The sequence below is a fragment of the Carya illinoinensis genome, chromosome 5, assembly GCF_018687715.1.
Source record: "Carya illinoinensis cultivar Pawnee chromosome 5, C.illinoinensisPawnee_v1, whole genome shotgun sequence".
NCBI lineage: Eukaryota > Viridiplantae > Streptophyta > Magnoliopsida > Fagales > Juglandaceae > Carya > Carya illinoinensis.
The window spans coordinates 30,989,751-31,013,666 of record NC_056756.1 but is presented as its reverse complement, the minus strand read 5'-3'; the positions used below and the strand labels follow the sequence as shown (position 1 = coordinate 31,013,666).

The following is a 23,916-nucleotide window of genomic DNA, read 5'->3' as shown; positions in this document are numbered from 1 at the left end:
GATTGCATGTGGAGCGGATGCATTCTTGGTTCAGATGGTGTCCACGCCGTCCGAGGAGAAGTCTTTGGCAGACATTCCAGTTGTGGAAGAATTTCCCGATGTGTTTATGGATCACTTGCCCGGACTACCCCCTGTGCGGGAAATGGAATTTGTTATAGACTTGGAACCTGGAGCAGCTCCTGTGCATAAAGCTCCTTATCGCATGGCACTGGCTGAATTAAAAGAGTTGAAGACTCAGTTGCAAGAGCTGGTAGAGAAGGGATTTATTCAGCCTAGTACTTCACCGTGGGGTGCACCAGTTTTGTTTGTTAAAAAGAAAGATGAAACCCTCCATATGTGTATAGATTATCGGGAATTGAATAAGGTGACCATCAAAAATAAATATCCTCTTTCACGGATAGATGATTTATTTGATCAGCTTCAAGGAGCAGCCGTGTTCTCTAAAATTGATCTGAGGTCGGGATACTACCAGCTGAGGATCTTTTTTTTTTTTTTGATAACAACTCTCATTCATTCATAAAATAGAGTCATCTAGAGAATTACAAGCTGGCCTCATGCCAAACAATTTGGGAAATACACTCGGGGATTGATTCCCACCAAACTGTTAAATCCTCTACAAATCTTGCTAGTTTTGCTAGACCATCAGCTGCTGCATTGTGCACTCTGCCGGCATGTTGGAATGTCACCTTTGGTAGCTGTTTAGAGAGGCTGAGTATGGAATAGATCAGGTTACCATGGGGAGACATGGACTCCCCTTCTGCTGTTAAGGCTCTTACACTGAGCATTGAGTCTGTTTCCACAATCAACTCACCAATGCCCAACGGGATACACAGCTTTAGCCCCCTCAGGATGGCAAGAAGCTCCACTTCCATAGGGTCAGAGAACTCAGGTTCTTTTTTACACGCAGCCAGAATTACCTTTCCTTTTTCATCTCTCAAAATAACTCCCACACCTGAGGTACAGCATCCCTGAAACATAGCCCCATTCGTGTTGATTTTTAGAGCTCCTATAGGGGGGGTTTCCACCTCATATCCCTTACCATGTTCTGTTTAGTGCTGGCTTGAGCTTCTCAAGACTCCTTAAACAAAGACATGGCATGATCCACAGACTGTTGTGGGTGTTGAACCTGCTCTTCAAAGTAAAAAAGGTTCCTTCTATACCAAAAGGACCAGGCCATAAGAAAAAACTTCTCAAGATCTCTTGGCTGCCCTTCCTTTGTCACTCTCATGGCTATCTCCATAAACCCCTGCTGGTTTCCTCCCCGAAATAAAAAACCAAACAAAGACTTCCATAAGGGTAAAATGGATGGACAATAGATCAGAGCATGACTTGTGTCTTCCCTTCCCTCATGGCAGAACTTGCAGGTATCTTCAGAAACAACCTTCTTGACCCTCAGGTTTTGCAAGGTGGGCAGTCCATGCTTGCATGCTCTCCAAGAGAAGACTCTAACCCTGTGTGGTATTGGCATTGACCATAACTGCTTCCAGAATCCCCGCAGTGCCTGATAGTTTGAGCAACCCCCTTCAACCCTATGGTTCTTTATAGACCAGAACAGCCTATAAGCACTCCTCACTGTGTATTCTCCTAAGTTTTCATAGTGCCATATGAGCTTATCCTCTCTAGGTGAAGGTCCTAGGGGAATCCCCAGAACATCAGAAGCTTCTCTTGGAGGGAGAGTTCTCCTAACTATCTCAGTATCCCACCAACCTGTCTCCCCATCAATCAATTGTGCAACACGTTGACAACTGCTTCTACTTTCTTGATATAGGCCTAAAGGGATTTGATTCTGTCCTGGTAGCCAGATATCAGTCCAGATATTTATGGACTCCCCATCCCCTACTCGCCACCTGCACCCCTTCACCATTAGTCTTGTAGATTCCCATATCCCTCTCCATGCATATGATGGGGCATTTCCCAACTGTGCGTACTGGATGCATGAATTGGGGAAGTACTTGGACTTGTAGATTCTATGGAGGAGAGAAGACTTTTCATTCATTATCCTCCATGCTTGCTTTGCTAATAGGGCCATATTGAAACTATGCAGGTCCTTAAACCCCATTCCCCCATCTTGCTTAGGAGCACACATTTTTGTCCAGCTCACCCACCTGATTTTGTTTTCCTCCCTCCTTTGGCCCCACCAGAACTTTGCCATCATATTCTCTAGCTCTTTACACAAACTTTCAGGTAACTTGAAGCAACTCATAGAGTATGAAGGGATTGATAGTGCTACTGCTTTAATTAGTACTTCCTTCCCCCCTTGTGAGAGTAGCCTCTCCTTCCATCCTTGAAGCTTCTTCCAAACCCTTCTCTTGATATTTGCAAAGGCCCTTTTCTTTGATCTTCCTACCACTGATGGGAGGCCAAGGTACTTTTCATACTTCTGAGCCTGCTGTATCCCCCAAGATGCCATAATTTCCTGCTGCAGTTGGGGGTTAACATTGGTGCTGAAAACCATTGCTGTCTTCTCTTTATTGACTTTCTGACCCGATGCCAGTTCATACTCCTTTAGAAGTTGGTGGATATGTGCATTAGTTTGCAAAGTGGCCCTGCAAAAAAACAAACTATCATCTGCAAAGAGGAGGTTGTTGATCCTTGGGCTGCCTCTACAGATTTTTACTCCTTCCACCCGCTTGTTCTCCTCTGCTTGTCTTAGCATAGCTATCAACCCTTCAGTGCACAGAAGAAAGAGATAAGGGGAGAGAGGATCCCCTTGCCTCAGACCTCTCGAGGGCTTGATAGGGCCCTTTGGACTACCATTCACAATAATAGAGTATGTAACAGTCTGCACACAGCACATTACAAGCTTTCTCCACCTTTCATTGAACCCCATCTTGCCCATTATATTATCTAGGAATCCCCACTCCACCCTATCGTACGCTTTGCTCATATCCAATTTGAGTGACATATACCCTTTCTTCCCTTTCCTCTTCTGTCTTAAGTAATGGACCAATTCATAAGCAACTAGCACATTATCTGTAATTAGTCTCCCGGGTACAAAGGCTGATTGAGACAAGGATATAACCTGAGGCAGGACTTGTTTTAGCCTATTGGAGAGGACTTTGGATATAAGCTTGTAGGCAACATTGTACAAACTGATTGGTCTGTATTCTGCTACTGTTTCTAGTTTATCCTTCTTAGGAATTAAAGCAATGTGTGTGTGGTTAAGTTCAGCTGGGAAGACCCCTTCATTTAGTACTTTCAGCACAGCCTTGGTGACATCCTTTCCTACCACAGTCCAGTACTTTTGGTAAAATAAAGGGGGCATGTCATCAGGTCCAGGGGCTTTGGATGGTTCCATCTGGTTTAAAGCCTGAAACACTTCTTCTGCTGAATACTGCTGCATCAGAACCTCATTCATTCCTTCAGTTACACAAGCCTGCAGATTATCTAGGAATCCCACTTGTTCTTGATGGCCTGAAGAGGTGAAAATGGTTTGAAAGTAATCCATGATGATTTGATCCCTTTCTTCTCCCTCCTGCCAGGTATTATTGCTATCTCTTACCCCTTTAATATAATTTCTTTTCTGTCTTTGGGAAGCTTTTCTATGAAAAAACCTTGTGTTCTTGTCCCCCTCCTTTAACCATAATGCCTTCGATCTCTGCCTCCACATGATTTCATCTCTTTCCAACCAAGTTTGCAACTCAGCCTTTGCTTGCTTGTGCTCTTCTGTTCTCAGGCATCTTGGATCAGTTTGGTACAGCAGGTTCATCTTGTCTCGGGCCTTAGCAATATGTCTCTTCATGTGACCAAAGCTGCTCTTATTCCACTGCTGGAGCCTCTCCACACAGCCCTTTATCTTCTTCATAAGTGAAGAGATGTCCTTGTCCCCTCCCTCTAGGTTCCAAGTAGAAGACACCACCTGCTTGCATCCTTCTGTCTCAGTCCACATGGCCTCAAACTTGAATCCAGGCCCTCTACTACTCAGATTGGGATCGACTTGGGGTTTCAATATAACAGCAAGGTGGTCCGAGTAGGCAATTGGCAGATGAACAACATGCCACATAGCAAATTTGGAGCTCCACTCTTGATTAGCACAAAATCTATCTAGCCTTTCTGACACACTGTGTTCTTCCTGTCTCCCATTCCACCATGTGAATTGAGGTCCACAGAACCCCAGATCCAATAACCTGCACTCAACCAGCATGTCACTAAAATCCTCCATCTGCCACTCAGGTCTGCTTCTTCCTCTCCTCTTCTCCCCCATATGCAAAATTTCATTAAAATCCCCCATTACAAGCCAAGCACAACCTGCTGGTACCATTAGGGACTTTATTAATGACCATGTATCATGTCTTCTTGCAGCTTCTGGGTGACCATACACTCCAGTCAAGTACCAGACAGCTTCCCCTTCCCCTTGCAATTTAATTTCAGCACGTATATGAGACTTTGAATATTGGGTAATCTTAAGATCGATACTGTTTTTCCATAAGAGAGCAATACCTCCCCCTCCTCTGTCATTACTCACTGCTAAACAGTTTGGAAAACCTAAGATATACTTAATTTTCTCCATTCTAGTGACACTCAATCTTGTCTCTTGTAGAAACAGGATTGTGGGATCTTCCCTTCGAGTCAAGTCTCGAAGTACTCAAACTCCCCGTGGGTTCCCAAGCCCACGTGAGTTCCAACTGATGAATCTTATTGATCTTGGTGGGGCTGTAAACCAGCCTCCACCATGTTTGTGTGTTCATTGCTTTCAGGCCCCTCATTCTCAATCTTTATTTTTTTGTTCTTACCATGGTTTGCAGAGGATGCTGCAATTCTTTTACTTCTCTTTAAAATTGGACTTTTGGCTCTCTTTTTGCTGTATGATACCCTTGATGGGCTTTCTCCCAATCCTGGTGAAAAGTTCTCAGTTTTCAGATTTCTTTCTCGTCTTCTCCATGTAGGATCCTTCTTTGGTTGATTCAGTGCTTTTAGTTGGTCAGACAGGAAACTCTCAATGGAATGAATCTGTGTAACTAAGTCAGTTGAGATCTCCGTACCAGTTATCCCATGTTGTACTGCCTCTTTAGCTGTCAGTGGAGTGTGTGCTATTCCTGTAGGCCTTGTCTGCTCATCGAGCCCCCTTTCTAGTTTTTCATGGGGTACATTTGGAGGGTTTAGTGGAGGGACTCCTTTTCCCGCCAGCTTTTGTGTACCAACTTGTCTAGGGAAGTTTCCTTGCCTAGTCAACCTCTCTGCTCCCTGAATGTCACTTCTGTCTACTGTCTTGCAGTCCAGCCTGTCTGAAGCTAAGTTTCTCTCCTGACACCCATCCGTGATAGCTGGACTACCACCCTAGAGGTCTTCCCTACCCTCTGTTTCTCTTCTCCATGACTGATCATGCACTTGACCTTCTGGGTCCGCAGCTTCCCCATACTTTTTCAATTTCAAGTCACTATCTCTGGTGGCCGGCGCCCTCAGCCAGGCTCCATACTGTTGGCTTCCTCCCCTGCTGGTGGCACTCAAACAAGCTAGATGGTTATGCTTGATGGTACCACACTTGAAGCATATAGACGACAGTCTCTCATATTTGAATGGCACCCAACACTTCTTTCCCTCCACATTGAGAAAAGTACCCCTTAATAGGGCTTTTGTAATATCAACCTCAACCCTTATACGTAAATACTTCCCCCAGCTAATGCCTCTGTCGTCTGCATGGACTTTTAGCACCTTTCCCACGTAACTACCGAGTAGTAATCCTGTTTCTTGTGTCATACAACTAAGAGGCACATCATAGACCTGCAGCCAGAACTCCTTTTTGTTGAAAACTATCCCGTTAATGGATTTGGAACCATCATATGTTTGTAAACACAGAAGCCACCGATCGAAAGCCCACGGTCTTCCTTCTATCACCCTTTTCAAGTCCTGACCACTGTTGAACTCGACAAGAAACTTGTTTGGACCCACCTCCGAGAACTGAATCCAGCTCGTGCATCTCCAGATTTTAGCCATAGTGCTCTTGAAAGCCTCCTTGTTAATAATCTTCTCGGCCATTATCATTACCATAAGACATGAAAGGGCTTGTTCACGCCCTGTTGGCATGTTATGGGGAGCTAGAGACACCCCCTCCTTTTCCCTTTCTGTCAGACTTAGCTTTTCCCACTGCCTTGATAATTCTTCTTCCATTGAAACTCTCTTTCGAGCTAGCAGAGACCAGCCAAAAGGAGAACATACTCTATTTCAGAGAAAGACTCTCAACCAGTGAGAGACTCCAGCATTACTCTTTTTCAAATTAGAGAAAAAACGTGTAAGTTTACCAGCTGGGGATCAGAGACAAGGATGTGCCTAAAACTGCCTTCAGGTCGAGGTATGAGCATTATGAATTTAAGGTGATGCCGTTTGGGTTAGCTAATGCCTCTGCTGCTTTTATGGATTTAATGAATCGAGTATTTCGACCTTATCTGGATTCCTTTATGGTAGTATTCATCGATGATATTCTGATTTATTCCCGAGATGTTGAAGAGCACGTGTATCATCTTCGTCTGGTACTTGGGAAATTGAGAGAACACCAATTGTACGCCAAGTTCAGCAAGTGTGAATTCTGGTTGGAAGAAGTTAAATTTCTTGGGCATGTAATTTCTCGAGATGGAGTGGCTGTTGATCCTAGTAAGGTAGAAGCCATTTTGTCATGGCAGCGCCCGACTACAGTGCGCGAGATCCGGAGTTTCTTGGGGCTCGCCGGATACTACCGAAGATTTATGGAGGGATTTGCTCGCCTATCCGGACCTCTCACAGCTTTGACTCGGAAGAATACAGAATTTGTTTGGTCAGATAAGTGTGAGAGAAGCTTCCAAGAATTAAAGAACAGGTTGACGACGGCACCAGTGTTAGCGCTCCCAGAACCACATAAGCCATTCGTAGTCTTCAGTGATGCGTCTAACTTTGGTTTGGGTTGTGTCCTTATGCAGGAAGGATGGGTTGTTGCCTATGCATCTCGTCAGCTAAAGGACCATGAGAAGAATTATCCGACGCACGATTTAGAATTGGCTGCGATTGTTTTTGCTCTCAAGATCTGGCGGCACTTCTTGTATGGGGAAGCTTGCGAGGTATTTACTGATCACAAGAGCTTGAAGCATTTGTTTTCCCAGAAAAATCTGAATATGAGGCAGAGGCGATGGCTAGAGCTAATCAGTGACTATCAGTGTGAGATCAAGTACCATCCGGGGAAGGCTAATATAGTTGTTGATGCTTTGAGCCGAAAGTCGCACTTGAAAGTTGTTGATGCTTTGAGCCGAAATTCAGAATTGGATTCGTTGCTTTGTGGGATGAGAAGGCTCCTTATTGAGAGTTCGCAGCAAGAAGAGACTTTATCTTCAGTTCTTGATATTCGGGTAACCGATTTTGAAGAATTGAAGACTCTTCAAAGGAAGGATCCGAAGCTGCTGAATATCAGAAAAGGAGTCAGAAAATCTCGAGGGCCGTTGCATTATAGCATGGATAAAGATGGGATACTTCGGTTCCAAGATCGCAGAGTGGTCCCCAAAGATTCGGAATTCAAGGAGCGGATCATGGCAGAAGCTCATGCGGCCCCTTATTCAGTTCATCCCGGCAGTACAAAGATGTATCGGGACTTGAAGAAAAATTACTGGTGGGATGGAATGAAGAAGGATATTGCCTTATATGTTGAGAAATGCCACACATGCCGTCAAGTGAAGGCCGAGCATCAAAGACCTGCAGGTATGCTCCAACCTCTCCCTATTCCTGAGTGGAAATTGACTCACTCAAAAATGAGTAGCACTAATACTATCCCAAGTGCAGGAGGATGTCGTGTAATAATTAGGAATAAATTCCTAGATCGTCTCCTCAGGGAAAGTTACTTAGAAATCAAACTCGTTGAAAAAGGTGAAAAACTTTACAAAGAGAAAATAAAATGATGGTATGTGCAATGGATGGAAAAGGGTACTAGTCATGGACTAGATTCATGTCTTTAGATTTTGATTTTCGGATTGGAATGTAAAGGACTAATAGATTAAACTCAGAAATTAATAAAATTAAATTAAGCATTAAACTAAATTAGAAAGTAATTGACAAAACATGAACTGAAAATTGAAAATGCCCAAAACTAAGATTCTAGAATTCATCTTTGTAATTAAATCACAAATTCTCAAAATAACACATAACAATTGTAATCACTATTAAATGAAAACTTAAAGATGTGCGAAAAATAAATAACACGAAATAAGTAAACAGAAAATAAATTACCCTAACTTCTAAGCTAAACAAATCTCAAAAGTATTCCATAAATTTTAAACTGAAGTTAAATAAAATAGAGAACGAAAAGTCTAAACGAAAACTTCCTTTCACTATTCAATTGAAATTCAAAACAACAAGGAAACAACTTCTCACATATGACTCTTGAAAATTAATCTCTAAACCTTTAATAAAAACTTTAGAACAATTCCTCTACTCCCCACGTATGATGTTTCAGAAAATCAAAAACAAAAACAAAAGCTTAAAACCAAACCTTTCTTGCAATAAATTAAGGTAACACAATTAATTAAAACTTCTAAAACAATTTATTTTATTGCATGAAACAAAATAGCACACTTGATTAAAACTTCTAAAATAATTTCTTTCTGTTGCATGAAATAAAATAGCACACTTAATTAAAACTTCTAAAACAATTTCTTTTATTGCATGAAACAAACTAGTAATGAAACAAACTAGCACACTTAATGGAAATTAAGGTATTACACTTAATGAAATACAATTCTAGAACAAATCTTAATACACTAAAAAAAATGCTTAAACAACAAAGCTTTGAAGCTAAAAGGAGAAACAAAATTTTTGAAAACAATAAGGAGCTAATTCTTTCAAGTACATAGCAGAAAATTGTGTGTATTGAGTTGTGTTTGTCTAAGTTTTAGTTGTTGTCTTGTAAGCTTCGGACTACATCCTTTTATAGCCGAACATCTTGGCTAGTTGCATCTCACATTCATTTGGTTTCACACTTAATTGCATTCACACCTCAATTGGTTTCACACCTCAATTGGTTTCACACTTCATTCTTGCATTCACACTTAATTTCGGCTATTGCATTCCTCTTTAATTGCCGCCTCTTGCATTCCTCCTCTCTCATTTTATTCAATTGGTTTCTTAATTCAAACCAAACAACCAAGTCCAACACGGTTCTTCATGCCTAACTTGTTGCCTAACTTGTTGAAAATTCAAAATTCAGCACACAACACTCATTCACACGTCTCTCTCTATTTCCACGTTCCCCTACCTCAATCTAATCTAGCTCCAGAAAATTCTCTCAGCATCTCTCAACTCCCCAAGTGTCCCTGCACTTTCAGCAATGCAATATCAGCCGACTCCCTTCAACTCCAGCACGTCCCAACCGACTTCTCTTAATTCTCTCTTCAATTTGTTTTTTTTTCAATTCTGCCGTCCAGCCACTCTCACATATATATATATATATATATATATATCTTTAGATGGCTGCCTCAAGTTGGGGCTGCCGTTCCTCCAATCAATTTCATTTCAGCCGAAATCCATCTTCAATTCACACTTGGTTGAAAACTCAAGCATGTCTTAACACTTCAACAACAGCCGACTCTTCCAATCCATCACATGTTCTCTTTCTATCTTCCTTCATTCGGCTCTTGTCCAATTCAATGGAAAAGAAGCAGCCTTTTATGACTTTTTCAATGTTAAATTTGGTGGAGAGCAGCAGCCTTCTTCTTCATATAATTTTGGTGGACAGCAGTTGGTGGACAGCAGTTGGTTTCTTATTCCAATCCTCACATGTTCCTCACCTTCATTTCATGAATGCCCTTGGTTGAAAGTTCAAGCACGGAATCTCTTGTACCTACTGCACCGTCCAGCCACACACACACACACACACACACACACATATATATATATAGATGGTTGAATTCAAGTTAGTGTTGCCAAACTTCTTCCTCCAAGTTAAACATGGCACGGCATGCTCTTCCATATTTATTTGTTTTTCTTTTCAACATGCCTCTTCTTTGTTTCAGCCTCCTTTTTGGACTTGGGTTGAGTTGGTGGGTTTATTTTAGTGTGAAAAAAATGGATCCGTGAGTTGAAGGGCATGAGTATTCGGTGGGATGATTGGTGTGGCCGTGTATGAGGTTAGATGGAGTTGGGAGTGTTTGAATGGTGGGAAAGCTCAGGACAAAGTATGAACAAGGCATGAACATAATGAACCATGGTATGCACGAAAAATGGAGATGGAGATTAAAAAGAAAACACTCAACAACAAAATAACATAAATGAAAAATTAGCTTGAGCAACTTCCATTCAAAGATGGCAAGAAGTGCTTCTATCTTTTGAGGTTCATGGATTGAACCCAAAAGATGGAAAGATAGCTCAAGAAAGTTTATGAACATGAAGAACAAGAAAAACAATGGTACAAATGCAAATGATAATGGAAAGCAAGAAAAATTATGGACTAGAATGCACAGTAATCAATAGTTGGTAGAATTCAAGCAGAAATTCATGCTTTTAATCAATTAAAATCACAACTTTGATTTATCCTTATTAACCATTTTTCCATTTAAAACCAATAATAATGTCATGATGAATTTAAAATACATTGGTTTTAAATAGCTAAAATGTGCAATATCTCAACTCAATCAGAAATGGGATGACATCACGATAGACTTTGTAGTGGGTTTGCCGAGAACGCCTAGTGGAAAAAATTCTGTTTGGGTGATTGTTGACCGGTTAACGAAAAGTGCTCATTTCCTGCCTGTTAATAACACCGACTCCTTGGGTAAGTTGACACGCTTGTACGTGAAAGAAATAGTGCGGCTGCACGGCATACCAAAGAGTATAGTGTCGGATCGAGACCCGAGGTTCACATCGCAGTTCTGGAAGAGTTTGCAGGCAGCTTTGGGTACTAAGTTGAAGTTCAGTACTGCATATCACCCACAGACAGACGGCCAATCAGAGCGCACGATTCAGACCCTTGAAGACATGTTGCGAGCATGTGTCATGGAATTTCAAGGGAGTTGGGAAAACCATTTGCCGCTCATCGAGTTTGCATATAATAATAGCTTCCATGCGACCATTCAGATGGCTCCCTATGAAGCTCTTTATGGGAGAAAGTGCAGGTCGCCCTTGTGTTGGGATGAAGTCGGGGAGAGCAGGATAATTGGACCCGAAATAATTCAAGAGATGCAAAGCCAAGTCTGGATCATCAGAGATAAAATGGCGGCAGCTCAGAGTCGCCAGAAAAGCTACGCTGATACCAGGAGGAGAGAGTTGTCTTTTGAAGTTGGTGATTGGGTTTATCTCAAAGTCTCTCCCATGAGAGGTGTTAAGCGTTTTGGTAAGAAGAGGAAGTTGGATCCGAGGTATGTCGGCCCTTTTCAGATTCTGGAGAAGGTAGGGTCCGTCGCCTATAGAGTTGCTTTGCCAGGATATTTTGGGGATATTCATGATGTCTTCCACGTATCATCCTTGAAGAAGAGTTTTGGACAACAAGAGCCACGCTTCGTCGACCCAGAGGGTATTTAGTTGCAACCGGATCTCACTTATGAAGTTGTTCCGTCGTAGATCATAGATTGGAAGGAGCAACAGTTGAGGTCCAAGACGATACCTTTGGTTAAGGTGGCGTGGGGAGATCCGTTAGCTCAAGACTTCTCTTGGGAGCGAGTAGCGGACATGAGGGAGCAGTACCCGTACTTGTTTGAGGCGGTTTTGTTTTGTTTTCCCGGAGTGAGGATTGGACCTCATCTCTTTCCTACATCTCTTTTTCCCTTTTTCCTTTTTCCTTTTTCCTTTTTTTTCTCTTTTCTTTTTCTTCTTTCTTTTTCTTTTTCTCTTTTTTCTTTCTTTTTCTTTTTCTTTTTCTCTTTCTTCCTTCCTCCCCGCGTCGACCCCGTCTCTCTCTCTCTCTCCTCTCCCACGCCGTAAACCACCTCACCCGTCGACCCGCCGCCGTGCGGCACAATTCCCCCACTGGTCGAACCCCCTCCCTCCGGCGCACCTCCCCACCAAATCCCAGCCCCAGGCTGGAAAACGCCCTTGAAGCCCCCACGGTTTTTGCCCCGATCCGCCGCCGTCGCTCCACCTCCGGCCACCATTTCTTCACCACTTCATCACCGGTCCCTTGCCGTCCTAACCCACCCATTTCCGGCCTCCAATAGTCACCGGAACAGCTCCCACGAGCTAGCTTTCCATTTTGGGAAATCCGGCCATCAACCTCCATTTCCGCCGCCACCCACGGCCAACCACCACTTCCAATAGCTTCATAATCATCCCTAGACCATTCCCTATCAATCCCAAGCCCTGGTTTGTCCCCGTTCAAAAGTAGGTATTTTACAACCTACGGCCACAGTGAATTTTCACTGTTACGTTGCTTTTTCACCGCCGTTTGCAACGCCGCAAGCTCTCTAAAAATACCATATAGCGCTGTAAGTATTTTCTAAACCCTATTTTCAAATTTAAATATATATTGCTCGTTCAATAATTTTATCTGCTGGTTGGTTGATTCCGGACTGAGTCCGAGGAGTTTAGGGGTCGGATGGATGGAGGACGGAGTTGCTTGTTTTATTGAATTATGTTGGTTGATTATTTTTGTGCATTGATATGGCATTTACATGGTGCATGCACGTGTGTTTTTGTTTAATTGAGAAAAGCCTGTTTATTGGCGTAAGTGGACTTACAGGTGGGTGCGTGTGTATCACGACCCCAAGTCGGGATGGGGTATTATCTCGGTGGAGCTCCTCTGGTCACTCGGGAGCGGAATAAACTGAGTGATGTCCCCTGGGTTGTCGCTGGGCCACAACGGGAGCGGGGGCTAGGGGATGCTTGGCTACGAACGCGCCGGGCACGGAACTGGGCATCGCTCTACGCACCGACACCATGGCCCTTCGCTGGTGAGGGCTAGAGGATGCTTGGCTACGAACACGTGGGGCGCGGAACTGGGCATCGCTCGTTAGGTGTCACATGCGTGGTGGTACTCTGCGGTGTGGCACTGGAGTCAGGGTATGCGGATGACCCCTAGGGGAGGTCATGGTGCATGCGGATAAAATGGATAATGGTTTGAGATGAGTAAAGGCCAAATGTGACTTTTGGCGTGATTTTGGAACGGGTTTGTTTTTGGGCCAAATGGGATTTTTTGGCGTGTGTGGTAAAAATTATGATTTTATGGGTTTTGCACAATGGTATCACTTCATGCATTTTGTTTGAGTTCTATATGCTTTTATCTGGTGGTGTTTGGATTTTACTTACCTGCGGTACCATTTTTGGTTCCATAGATTTTGGTGCAGGATTTGAGGAGGAGGAGAAGGAGGCTGAGCCTGAGGATGCGGCTCCGCCGGAGTTTTGAGTAGAAGTTATGCTTTATAGTTTGGTTTAAAACTATATTCGTGTTTTGTAATATTTTATTTATGTATGTTTTAAACAGGTTGTATTATATTAAGAAAAAAAAAATTCTGGTACTTAGTTATATGACTTTCGTTATCCGCTGCGTGTTCCTTCGTACACATTTGCTGCTTTCGCACACACTTGGCACTCGTCGATAGGGTGGTGACCCGGGTTGTCACCATCCGGACGTCTCGATTTCCCCGTGTCCGTGCGTGGGGATTTGGGGGTGTCACAAAAAATACTTTTAGTGACGGTTTGGGGAATGCCACAATTTTCCAACCGTCACTAAAACCAAATATGTTGTAGTGTTGGGAAATCGGAAATAATAAAGACGTACATAATTATTTTTATAACTTTTACAAAGTTTTTAATAAATTATTCTTATGTCTCAAATTAAAAATTAGACAAAATTTTTATAAGTTTAAAAGATAATATTCTTTAAAAAGTTAAATTCAAATTATAAAACAATTATGTCTATATCACTTTTGTCAATTGACTAAAATCGACGTAATTGGACATATAGCATGCTGGAAAATGAATAGTAGGATTTGGATATAAAAGTAATTTGAAACTGATCATGAGATCAGTATGAATACTTTCAAATAACGGACCTTATGTTACACGTAAATTGACTTATTTTGTACCCTTTTTTTTTTTTTGAAAGAGCGGAAGGTCACATGTCCAAGAGTGACCCCCTCCCATATTTATTAAAAACCCTCACTTTTGGCGGAGGAATACAGTGGAAACAGAAAACAAAACCCAAGAAAAAAACCAAAATAAACCACACACCAACAATAAAAACAACGACAGGCCTATTAGACAATAAAAAACAACCAGACCTAACATCTTAAAGATGGGAGGCCTAAACTATCCAACCGGATCAACCCTCGCAAAAACCGAGGCATATTACACTGAGTATAGAACACCAACTCCTCCCCTGAAGCCCCAGATTTGGCTAGCCAATCTGCCACTCTATTACCTTCACGTAAAACATGTTGAAATTGGCATTGTATAGTTCGGGTTAGCTCAATAATTTCCTCCCAAAAATCCTCTGGATACCATACACCACATCTTCCTCTCATCCACCAAGAGATAACGACCTTTGAATCCATTTCAATAATCACCTTAGTGATATTTAAAGCTTTGCAAATTCTCAAACCTTGAAGAAGCGCCATAAGTTCTGCTTTATTGTTAGAGCCAAGACCAACATGTGAAGCATAAGCTTGGACATGTTGTCCTAACTCATTACGAATTATCCCCCCAATACCACAAGAACCTGGATTGCCACAACTGCTACCATCCGTATTTAATTTATGCCACCCCGACGGTGGCTTAGCCCACCTTACTACTCTGCAAGAAGAGACATTCGGGGCAACCGGTTTTATCCTCAAGGCCTCAAGAATCATACCATATCGATGAGACAACCCGTTTAGGCCGTTTAATCATCTGACAAAGAGAACCAAGCCATACACAAATAGAATGGACAATAGTGTTATGGGACTCCAATATACCTTCCATCCGAGCTCGACATCTTCTCCTCCATAACCGCCAAGTGACAATGATGGGCATGATACCCACAATGAAACCCACCTGTGTAGATGCATTAGCTCGTCTGAACCAAATCCCTGCATTCTATTTCCAACCTCTACCAATAGGAATACCAAAAATAGTGGCAAAAAAAGACCATATTTTTTTAGGGAAATCACCCTCAAATATCACATGATTCATATCTTCAATATGACCTACCTTACAACAATCACATTTGGAAGCAATAGGAATACCAATACGTTGCAATCTGTCATCCACACTCAAGGCCATATGCCAAGCCCTCCAAAAGTGTATAGACATTTTTAATGGAATACATTTATGCCAAATCCAAGTATGCCAATCAAGAGAAGATCCCCTAACACGAATACAGTTCCAGGCAGATTTAGTAGTAAACTTACCTGTCTCCATCGGAGCCCAAATCAGAACATCCTTTCCCGAGTTAGGCTTTGATAATGAACTTAAAATCTCATCCACCTTCTCCCCCCCTACTAATCTTTCTAACATATCCACATCCCAATTGTCTGATAGCCGACAATCTTTTATTTTAAGCAAAGGTGACCCAACTAGGGACATCTCATTTATAAGAGGGCCATTCTCCCTCCATTTATCATACCAGAAAAAAATATCTCCCTCTCTAATCTTCCACTTCGAATTATTCAATAACAACGGTATACAATTTGCAACCATTCTCCAAAATCTAGACCCTTTTGAGTATTGAATTAAGCACCAAGGTTTTGTGCCCACATATTTTGCTTTGAAAAAGTTGGCCCATAAAGAATTGCCTTGAATAAGATTCCATGCAAAGCGCATATGCAAAGCTTTCTGACAATCCTGAAGGGCCCGCAAACCTAGCCCCCCTTCTTCCACCGGATTGCAAATATGTTTCCATGCCACCCACTTTCTTTTATCCCGCCCATCTGATTCTCCCAAAAAAAAAGAACTCATTAGCTTGTGAATCTTGGAAATGATAACTTGAGGGACCTGTAAAATAGCAAATAGGTGAATCGTCATGCTAGAAATAACATGTCGTAACAAAATGAGCTTTCCACCAGAAGATAGAAGCTGCATTTTCCAACCACTCATTTTTTGCCTCACTTTATTCATCATATCTTCTAAGTGAGCCTGTTTAAGTTTTCCCAAAATAATCGGCACCCCCAAGTATTTAAAAGGGAAAGTCCCCTCTCTGAAACCCGTACTCCGTAACAGTCTACGCTTCCTTCTGGTGGAGATTTTATTCGAACAATATAATGCTGATTTCTATATATTGATAGCCTGTCCCGACCACCTCTCATATTGGCTCAAAATTTTCTGAAGAACTCTAACCGATCTCTGACTACCATTGGAAAAAATCATGATATCATCAGCATACATCAAATGAGAAACTATAGGTGTACCACGGGCCTGTGAAAACAACCCAAACTTATGCTCATGAACACTTCTCTGAATCAACCGGGATAAGACCTCTTGTTGTATGATAAACAGATAAGGTGACAATGGATCACCTTGACGAAGACCTCGACCTCCCGGAAAGAAGCCCTTAACTGTACCATTCATCATTATCGAGTACCAAGGGCTAGAAATACAAAAATGCACCAAATCACAGAATTGAGTAGAAAACCCAAACCTGCGTAAGACTTTGATTAGAAAGGCCCAGTCCACATGATCATAGGCTTTTGCCATATCTATTTTTAGCATAATATTTCCCCCATGAATTCTTCTATTAATGGAATGAACCATTTCCTGAGTGAGGCTAATGTTCTCAAAGATGCTTCTTCCAGGAATAAAAGCACCTTGCTCCAAGGAAATCAGGCGAGGCAGGAAACCTGTTAAACGAGATACAATAATCTTGGAGCAAATTTTATAAAAAACAGAGCAAAGGCTGATGGGTCGGAACTTATCAAAACCTGTAGGCGACTCCACCTTTGTTTCAAGGCATAAACATTTATCATATACATTTACATCCTCGGCAAGTAAAATCATTCAGCATATACATTTATATCTAACATGTTGTAAAATCATATTTGTTCATTGGGCGTATACATTCATGCCATATACATATATATCATTGGCTCACATCAAAGCATATTAACACAATTTTTGGTGAAGGTAGAAAAAGCATTCCAAGAGTCACATAATGTGGCCACCTCGACCTCCACGTGTGATTTGGTAGGAATTGCGACACCAAGGTGATGGCTACTCAGGTCACACACCCCACCGCAGAGTGCAAATGTATGTAAACGTGCAATATGTGTACATGATAAATATACGCAACGAAAAAATTTAAAGGCAGTTTCAAGCTAAGTACGAGAAAGTTACAGTCTACAACCTAGTAAAAAAATCCAGACAAAATTAATATAGTTATTCAGCTGATCAAAGTAAATAAAGGCAAATCTCTCAAATCACAAATAAGAATACTCCAAGTCGTCACTCCTCTAGTGGGTTCGGTCCATCATGTTCAAAGCCTTCCTCTGCATCTAAATCTACAGTTTCATGTAGATTACCTTAATAACGTAACTATGGTATCAAAGATAAATGTTTGGTCTATACAGAAATATACACAATTATGTGGCTTGATATGATCTATCAAATTGTAAAACTTTTTTTTCTTTTTTATTGTGAAATCTACACATGATTAAATCACATCAGCATCATGTAGACTTTTATGAGCAAGATTTTCGTGGAGACTATGCAGTTCTCAGTATGAAAACATGTAGGACTTGGATAGAAAAGTAGTTTGAATAAAAACTAATTTTTTGGTAAGGTGAGTTTCTAGTCATTCAAGAAAGTGTCTACGTACAATTATTGCATGTCCAGTAATTAAATGAAGGAAGAAATATGAATACAAAAAGTAGTTGGATGAAACATCAAGCACTTAAATTGAGGGAAGACACATTAATTAATTAAGGAATAGACTAAAAATTGAATTCACTCGGGTCCAAGAATTCCAACAAAAAGAGTTGAGATAATGTCGAGAAAATACCTCAAATGTCAAAATATTGTAAGTTGGAGAATTTTCTTTTTCGTTTTTATTTATATGTACTTATATTTTTCAGTAGTAATGTTAGCACTTGAATCTATTTTGGAGAAGGTCACGTTGTTGATAAATTTAGTAAGTTATTGAGATCTCTTTATGTAAGAATCCAAACATATATGCGATTGCGTTTGGCAGAGTTATCGAGAACCTAAGTTAATTATTGCTTGCAGAATCTTAATTAGCTGCTTTATGAAGGTGTCATGAGAAAAAGTGCTTAATTTAAAAGCTATAGAAAACTAAATATAATGGGAACTGAACCCCCCGAAAAAAATTAGATATGTCTAATGGGTGAAGATTTGGAAGTGTTTGAATATTAGAGCCAAGTAATATTTATTTATTGAGAGATGTCTGATATTGCTCAAAGTAATTGGAATACGGATGAATTCATTTCATGTAGTGGTACTTTTATCTTATCATAAAATACCATGTTAGTTAAAATTTAAACTTACATAAATAATTTTAATTACTTATCCTATTGTGATAGGATGAAGTGCCACATCATCCGAGCTTCTAGATCAATATCTAATAATTTTTCATTGGGAAGTGCTCCTTGTAAGTTGTAAGACCATATAGCCGGCCTGTATTCTTTTTTTTTTTTTTTTTTTTTTTTGATAACCAGTAACTTCATTAAAACCACCAATACATCAAATGTTATCAAACTATAAAGAATGGTGAACAAAAGAAGGAATCTGATCCAACCTAACATTAATATCCTCAATATGCCATGCATGTCTAGCTAAAGAATGAGCTACCCCATTCCCCATTCTATTAACATGTATTACTTGTACTTCCTGAAAACGCAACATAAGATGATTAATATCAGCAAACAAGTTCCTAGCACTAGCATACAAAGCTTCAGAGGACTGCAGTTCTTGAACTGCATTAAGACAATCAGTTTCTATAATTAGTTTCGGAATTCCAAGTGGAAGATAGAGTTGTATTCCTCTCAAAATAGAAATAGCTTCAATAGTTGCTGCCCCGTCCACCTCCATCTCAATTTTGCTTGCAGCCATCAGTATTGCTCCATTGGTATCCCGTAATACAACACCAATGCCAGCTTTCCTTTGATCCGCAAAGATAGCTCCATCAACATTAACTTTGAGAAACCCCTTTGGTGGAGCTTGCCACTTAGTTAGCTGTTGTAATTGCTGCCGTGATGTAGCATCTCGAACATCTTTATAAGCCTTGCAAATTGATATGGCATGTTCAGCAGCGTGCAAAGGTTGGATGATATTTTGCTCCATTTGCATTTGATTTCGTCTATACCATAAGCTCCAGCAAAGGACAAAGAAAAAAGTGAATTCTTCCTCACTACCTTGAAGCTGGATCCTTCGGACAGTTTGAAGAAAGGTGAAAGATGAGTTAAAAACCTTGAATAAAGGGAAATATTTCTGCCAAACAATCTGATTAGTAGGACAGATTAACAAAGCATGATTAAGATCTTCCTCATTATCCAAACAAAAGCAACATAAAGATTCCTCCACCACCTTTTTCCTCCGTAGATTCACAAGAGTGGGCAAGATATCCTTACAACCTCTCCAAGCAAACATTTTGATCTTCCTTGGAACTTTCATATGCCAAATTTTCTTCCAAAGATGACTATCTTGTACCTGCATAGAAGTTTTCCCATTGCTGCAAGTCATGGTGTTATGGATCAATTTGTATGCACTTTTTACGGTGAATCTGCCATTTGCTTCCCTATCCCATATCCACCTATCAATACAAGGAGTTGATGATAGTCGAATTTTTAGTATCTCCTCCGCTGTTCTTGGATTAAAGAGAGCTCTAATATGCTGTTCCTTCCATGTTCTGGTTGCCATATCAATTAAACTATCCACTATTGCTGCTTCATCAAATTCTGAATTAGTGTTGATGTCCAATTCTGGCTGTAAAGTTCGGGGTCCAGGTAGCCAAGCATCCTTCCAAATTTTCACCATTTCACCATTTCCCACCCGCCACCTGCATCCCTTCATCAACCATTTCCTTGCTTCAAAAATTCCTTTCCATGCATAAGAAGGGTTATTTCCTAAAGATGCTTCAAAAAAAGAACAATTGGGATAGTATTTGGCCTTGAAAAGTCTTTGTAGTAGTGAATGCTTAGGTTGCAAGAGTCGCCACCCTTGCTTAGCTAATAAAGACATGTTGAAAAAATGTAGATCACGGAACACCTCTAAATTTGGTCACGCATAAATTTTTCCAACTTGTCCAATGGATCTTCCGCTCCTCATTTCTTTGTCCCCACCAAAACCTCGCCATCATTCTTTCTAAATCTTGGCATAAGGTCAAAGGTAATTTAAAGCAGCTCATAGAGTAAGTAGGTATAGATAATGCAACTGCTTTGATAAGGATCTCTCTCCCCCCTTGAGATAGGAGTTTCTGTTTCCAGCTTTGTAACTTTGACCAAACTCTTGTCTTGATACCTTCAAAAGATCTATATTTAGACCTCCCCATGAAGCTTGGCAATCCTAAATATTTGTCATATTGCTGAAAAGTCCTAATACCCCATAACTGCAATAACTCACGCTGCTTATTAGCATCTACATTCTTTGAAAAAACTATAGAAGTTTTCTCTTTATTCACCTTCTGCCCAGAGGCCATCTCATATTTAGTCAACAATCCTTGAATAAAAGCAGTTGTTTCAGCATCAGCCCGACAGAACAAAATGCTATCATCAGCAAAAAGAAGGTGAGTTACCATTGGAGCCCCTCTACAGATTCCTTTGAGCCTCAGCAACTTTCAATAAAGCTATTAACCCTTCCGTACAAAAGAGAAAAAGGTAAGGGGATAGTGGATCCCCTTGCCTAATACCCCTTGTAGGTGAAATATTTCCATGAGCATGTCCATTTATTAAAACTAAAAAAGTTACAGTTTTAATACACTCCATAATAAGGTTAACAAAACTGGGAGCAAAGCCTAGCTTGAGCATGATTTTCTCTAAAAAATCCCATTCAACTCTGTCATACTCCTTACTCATATCTAATTTAATGGACATATACCCCTTCTTGCCATGGCGTTTATTCCGAAGGTAATTTACCAACTCATAAGCTATCAACACATTATCACTAATCAGCCTTCCCCCCACAAAAGCACATTGAGACTCAGAAATAATGGCAGGTAAAAAACCTTTCAATCTATTAACAATGACCTTAGAAGCAAGCTTGTAGACAACATTACACAAGCTAATGGGGCGATAATCAGAGACAAATTCAAAAATTTTCTTCTTCAGAATTAAACAAATGAGTGTGCGATTTAATTGAGATGGTATGGTACCTGAATTGAGAGAATCCAAAACTGCCGTTGTGACTAAATCTCCTACTATATGCCAATAAGTCTGAAAAAACAGAGCAGACATTCCATCAGGTCCCGGTGCCTTTGTTGGTTGCATTTGATCCAAAGCTATCTTGACTTCATTTGCAACAAAGGGCTTGGAAAGTTCAACATTCATATCTGGTGTAACTCTGCTATCAACAAAGCTTAATACTTCTTCTTGATCACCCTGTGTAGTAGAAGTGAAAAGGTCTTCAAAAAAATCAACAATCAGTTTATCCCTTTGTGCACCTTCAGTGAGATGTCCTTGATCATCTTTGAGACCTTGTATAGCATTCCTCTTCCTTCACATAGATGCAGAAGAATGGAAGAAACGTGTGTTTTGATCTCCCTCTTTTAACCACTGTATTCTTGATCTTTGGCGCCACATCACCTCTTCCCTTTCAAGCCACAATTGGACTTCATTTCTAGCTTGACTAAGCCCTTCAGGATTCGGGTCATGAGAATGACTAAATTGTGCCTTTTCAAACTCTGCTCTAGCTTCATTCAGCTTCTTCTTTACCAACCCAAAGGAGTGTCTATTCCATATCTTAAGCTGCTGGCCACAACCTTGAATAAGATTAAGCAATTCTTCCATACCCCGGTTGCCTCCTCTCTCACTCCACACTTGTTCAATAATTCTTTCACATTGCTCCTCACCCACCCACATAGCTTCGAAACGAAATTGTTTAGGTCTCCTCGGCATAGGCTGGAAATTAGAAGACTCAAATAAAATTGGTATATGATCCGAATGTGCAACATTTCCATGCTGAACCACCAGATGTGGAAATAAATGTGTCAACAAATCATTACCCACAAACCTATCCAAACGCTCAAATATATAAGCATTTCCACCCCTTCCATTCCACCAAGTGAATCTTTGCCCTTTATACCCCAAATCCCTCAATTCACATTCGGTTAACACCTCTCGGAAAGCCTCAATTTGAGATACGGGTCTATCCCTTCCACCTCTTTTTTCATGTGGGTGTAACACTTCATTAAGATCTCCCCCCACTAACCATGGAATTTGCTCAATAGAACTAAGAGTTCTAATAAGGTTCCATGTAAATGTTCTACGCAAAGCATCTGGATGTCCATATAAACCCGTAAACCTCCACACCATTAAATCATCCATTTTAATATGAACATCAATGTGGTATTTTGAAAAAGACCTAAGTTCTACCCGTAAATCCGAATTCCACAACAAACCCAATCCCCCACTCCGCCCCTCAGAATCAACAGAAAAACAATTCACAAAACCCAGTTTACGTTTAAGAGTATCCATACCTTTTGTTAACAGCTTCGTTTCTTGCAAGAATAGCAAGTCGGGCCCTTCTCGTGCGATTAAATCGCGTAATGCACGAATTCCCGATGGGTTCCCAAGCCCACAGGAATTCCAACAAATGGTTTTCATGGTTTTTGGCAGGGCTGAAAATCAGCCACTGCCGATGAACAAATTGGAACCTGATGAAGATAGCAAATTTGGATGTCTTCAAAAATACTCCTTCCTTTTTTTGCTTTAGCTTCCTTCAGCTTGGTATTTGAAACCCTCTTACTCGGCTTCTTATGAGAACTGCAACTATCGTCTTTCCTTTGTTTTACACAAGCTGTTTTCCTTTTCCAGACAGATGTTGATGGGCTGGACGTAACTGGCCTTTCGTTAGATGGCTCATTATAATGAGGAGATAGGCCCAATTCAGGACAAACTGAGCCCAATGCAGAAAGACTATCTTGGCCCATATCATTTACAGTAGCCCTAGCCAGTTCATCTTGTACCTTCGTCCGAGTTTCACTCCTCCCATTAACTGTAGCTTCAACGGTCATTTCCACCTCCTTAAAGCCATTAATCTTCTCATTTAAAGTTTGCACTGATTTTGCAGCTAACGGCTCCCCCGGATTCACGCTCCTCTGAGTAACGACCGTGTCTTTTCGAGCTTCAATCCTCTCGTGCCCAGAACTCGCAGCAGCACGGTGAGTCGCCGTTGATGGTTGTTGACGACCAAACGAGACCGATGCAGAGCTGGTCTGGCCAAGATCTCGCAGCCATTGTCCATAAGGTAGACTCCCATTTAAAACATCCCTCTCAACAACCTGCTCACAATCTCTCTGAACATGCCCAATTCGGCCACATAAGTAACAGAATTCAGGCAAACGTTCATAAGAAAATCTAACCCAGTAAGTCCCTAACCCTCCCAGACTAACTTGCTTCCCCCATAGTAGTGGCTTTGAGACATCAATACAAATTTGAACCCTCATGAACTCCCCCCATTCACACTCCCCATCAAGCAAATCCACCTCCAAGACTTTTCCCAAAGAAGCCCCAATTTTAAATCCAATACTCTGACTACGTGCCATGAGTGGAAGATCATGAATACGTACCCAGAAAAATGCTTCTGTGAGAGTGATCTGATGAGTTTGAAGCAAACCATCAAATTTCTTAAGAAGAACAAGTTGCTTATCAAAAGACCAAGGACCATCACGCAAAATCCTCTCCTGATCTTTGACATCCTCGAACTCTGCAACGAGAAATTTGGTCCCTAATGACTGCAAGCGCAAAGGCTGAAGAGGACGCCAAATCTTCCTCAAAACCTACTTGAAAGCCTCCTTCCATACAAGACCTCCAAATCTTCTGCCATAGTGAAGAAAAAACCCAACCCCACACAAGTCGGGAGACCAAACCTCTACTCGTAGGAGACGAGAGAGGA

At 41.1% G+C, this 23,916-nt stretch overlaps 1 protein-coding gene across 1 annotated transcript; it reads right to left on the bottom strand.

The window, feature by feature from the left end:
* Window positions 1-20,612: 20,612 nt before the first annotated feature.
* LOC122310261 lies at window positions 20,613-22,625 on the bottom strand. Its single transcript, XM_043124143.1, has 2 exons — window positions 21,574-22,625; window positions 20,613-21,516 (listed from the first exon to the last, which is right to left on the bottom strand). Exons 1-2 carry the CDS (start codon window positions 22,623-22,625, stop codon window positions 20,613-20,615), a joined length of 1,956 nt encoding a protein of 651 aa, XP_042980077.1.
* Window positions 22,626-23,916: the final 1,291 nt, after the last annotated feature.